The 3003-nt window shown below is 53.4% G+C and overlaps 1 protein-coding gene across 1 annotated transcript in view; it reads right to left on the reverse strand.

Annotated features, from left to right (window-relative positions):
* The window catches only part of NOVA2 (NOVA alternative splicing regulator 2), a gene marked incomplete at its 5' end in the record, with an annotated part of 25024 nt that overhangs the window by 18058 nt on the left and 3963 nt on the right, over positions 1-3003 (reverse strand). Inside the window, one exon of the mRNA XM_021707839.1 lies at positions 612-778. Within this exon, the coding sequence (XP_021563514.1) occupies positions 612-778 (167 nt within the window). The remainder of the gene's footprint in view (positions 1-611; positions 779-3003) is intronic.

The raw sequence follows: 3003 nt of genomic DNA on the forward strand, positions 1-3003 counted from the left end.
GACCCGGGAGGCGATTGGTTCGCTCCCTGCCACGCCCCTACGCCGCCGCTTCCCCGTAACTGAGGCAACGGGGGGGGGCGCTGCCCTCCCCGCTCCCAAGCCTTCCCAGGGAGGGCTATGTAGGAGAGGGACCCACGCCCCTCTCTCGCTAATGAAGCACCACCTCTACCCCCGCACGGTAATTATGGGGAGCGGGAAGCTGAGAGGCCATTTCTAAACTAGTCCGGACGTGGTTAGGCTGTCATGAGGTCACTTCCGGCGAGAACAGGAAGTGGGAGGCAGGTTGTTCAGAGAGACAATGGGATGAAGTGGAAGGGAGGATGAGGGGCTAGGGAATCCCAGGCAGAAAAGACAAAGTGGGGTGTCGGGCCGCATTCTTCCAGACCTTTGCTCCCTCCCTGAATCAAGTCCACTCCAAGTCGTCTGAAGTCCTTTCTATACTATTAGGGCTAACTCCCTAATAATAATCGCTACCATGTAGTGTTTGACTGATAAAACTTTTTATCGACTTTGACCCATTGAACCTCCCCCAGTAATGCAGTGATGTGGGAGGATTGTCTCTTTGTGAACGTTACCAGCTTTACAGCAACCCAGTCTCTGCCCCAGCTGACCTGCTTGGCTCTGTCGGGGTTCATCGTGGTTTGGGGCTGAAGGATGTTGACCACCTCAGGCTTGGTCATCGCTTGTGGGATTTCTCGGACCTTCTCGGCAATAAAGCTGTGCACAGCATTCAAGGCCTCTGCCGTGCCCTGAACTAGGCATACCCGCTCTGTGGTTCCTGTTGAGCAAGGGAGAGAGAGGGCACACTCATCAGCCAGGAATGGGGACATTCCTGAGAGTCGGGCCTCTTGATGGAAGGGGAAAACTGGGGTCCAGAGAGTGGACTTGACTGAGCTTGGGCGAGCTGGCATGGGCTCCCAGGCCATGATGGGTAGCTGCGAGAATGAATGGAATTCCCGTTTTGTAATCTGCACTTCATCTCCCTCCCCTAAAACAACCTCCGGGGATGGAAGAATGATGCTTAAGTGCTTTGCGATGCCCACAGCAGCCCTGGACAGGGAAGACAGGGCTCAGCTGCCTCTTCCCAGTTCTTGCGGGCTCCCTGGTTGCTTTGGCAACCATTCACTCACCCCCCCCCCTTTAGAAGCGGAGAGCTCAGGACTGCAACGGTTGCCACAGTAACTGGAACCCCCTTATCGGTCTGGCTGGCCGGGTCCTCAGCCCACCCCCAGGGGGACGAGGGATGAGGCCCCGTTGCCATGGCAACCCATGAAAGCCTGCAGCGTCGGCCTCTGGGCTTTTTTGGAGAGGATGGGGAAGGGCTGGGGGATGGGGGAGGCAGAAGAGAGGCCCGAGTGCCTGCCTGGACCCACCAGATGGAGGGCTGAGGGGTGGGGGAGGGCAGGGGTGTGGATAGGAGAGAGCAGCGTGGGTCAAAGACAGCTCCTGGAAGAGGGGGGACCAAAGGACTGGGAAAGGGGGGGTGGGTGGCAGCCTTTGCTGGAGATTCTCCAGATACTGGCTGCAGCTCTGACCTGGGCATCTTTCTCACTTCTGCTTATGTGTGATGCTGGGGTGCGGGGGAGGGGAGCACCGGGAAGAGAGAAACTGAGTAGTGTTGGAAGATATGCGTGTGTGAGAGAGACTCTGGGTGACATCGTGAACAGTGTGTGTGGTGTGTGGCTGTGGGCAAGACTGGCTAGGTTATCCTAATCTGTGTTTGTGTGTAAAAGAGAACAAGCAGAGAGATTGTGATATAAACAGACTATGTGACACAGTGATTCCAGTAAAGATGTCTGTGTGCAACCTTGTGTGTGGACAAGACTTTGGTGTCACTGTGATGATCAAGGTTACGTATACTATTGGTGAGACTGAGCTGAGTGTGTGTAAGTTTGAGAGAAAGAAACAAAGAGTCTCATGAAGTGACATTGAGGCTGTGCAATGAAGCCTCTGACAGTTTGAGACTGTATGGTGGTATGTGTGTCTGCATCTGTGTGTACATGTGTGTGAAAAAGGGAAAGAGACAGACACCTCTAGATGTTCATAAGAGTATTTGTCTTATGTGTGGTATGTATATATATATATATATATATGTACAGGACAGGCAAGATCCTGTGACTGGTGTGTGTACGAATGTAAGGGGGGGAGAGAGAGAGAGAGATATGCTTAGGTGTCAGTGTATAAGACATAAGACTGTTTGGAAGACTGATGTGCTTGTGTATGTGTGCCAGTGTGTATTTCTTTTCTTTTTAGTCAGGGTCTCACTCTGTCATCCAGACTGGAGTGCAATGGCAGCATCATGGCTCACTGCAGCCTTGACCTTCTGGGCTGAGGCGATCCTTCTGCCTCAAACCCCCAAGTAGCTGGGACTACAGGTGTGTGCCACCACACCTGGCTGATTTTTAAATTTTTTATAGAGATGAGTTCTCGCTATGTTGCCTAGGCTGGTCTCAAACTCCTGGGCTCAAGTGATCCTCCCACCTCGGCCTCCCAAAGTGCAGGGATTACAGGCATGAGCCACTGTCTATTGGCCTATGTCTATTACAGGGAGACAAAGAAGACTCGACCACAGCTGGTTTGTGTGAGAATGTGAATGCCTGGGTGAGCCTGGACCTGTGTGATGTGCAGAGTATGAGTGTGTCTCTCTCTCCCTGGATGGAACTCTGTCCTGGGAATGTAAAAGATCTTGCGTGTGTGCCAGGCTTGTGTGCCTGTGACACCTGGGGGTGAGTGTCAGTGTCCAGTGAGCATTTTCAGTGCAGCATGCTGGTGCTACGACCCTGACCCCTTTCTTGGCATCACTCAATCTGGCATGCCAGCCTCGCCATGTGTTTGGGCGTCACTGTCTGCGGGTCACTTGTGTAGTTGACAGACCCCACCCCCTTTAGGCCATGTTCCTCACTCCTACTAACCCCCACCCCAGAACAATGGCTTGGTCTGAGCCAAGGGTGAGTCAGCGTACAGGCTGCCTCCGTCTGGTGTAAATAGGAAAGGGTGTGGGTT

Source organism: Carlito syrichta, unplaced genomic scaffold (assembly GCF_000164805.1).
Source record: "Carlito syrichta isolate Samal-C Ts95f unplaced genomic scaffold, Tarsius_syrichta-2.0.1 Scaffold126482, whole genome shotgun sequence".
Lineage (NCBI taxonomy): Eukaryota > Metazoa > Chordata > Mammalia > Primates > Tarsiidae > Carlito > Carlito syrichta.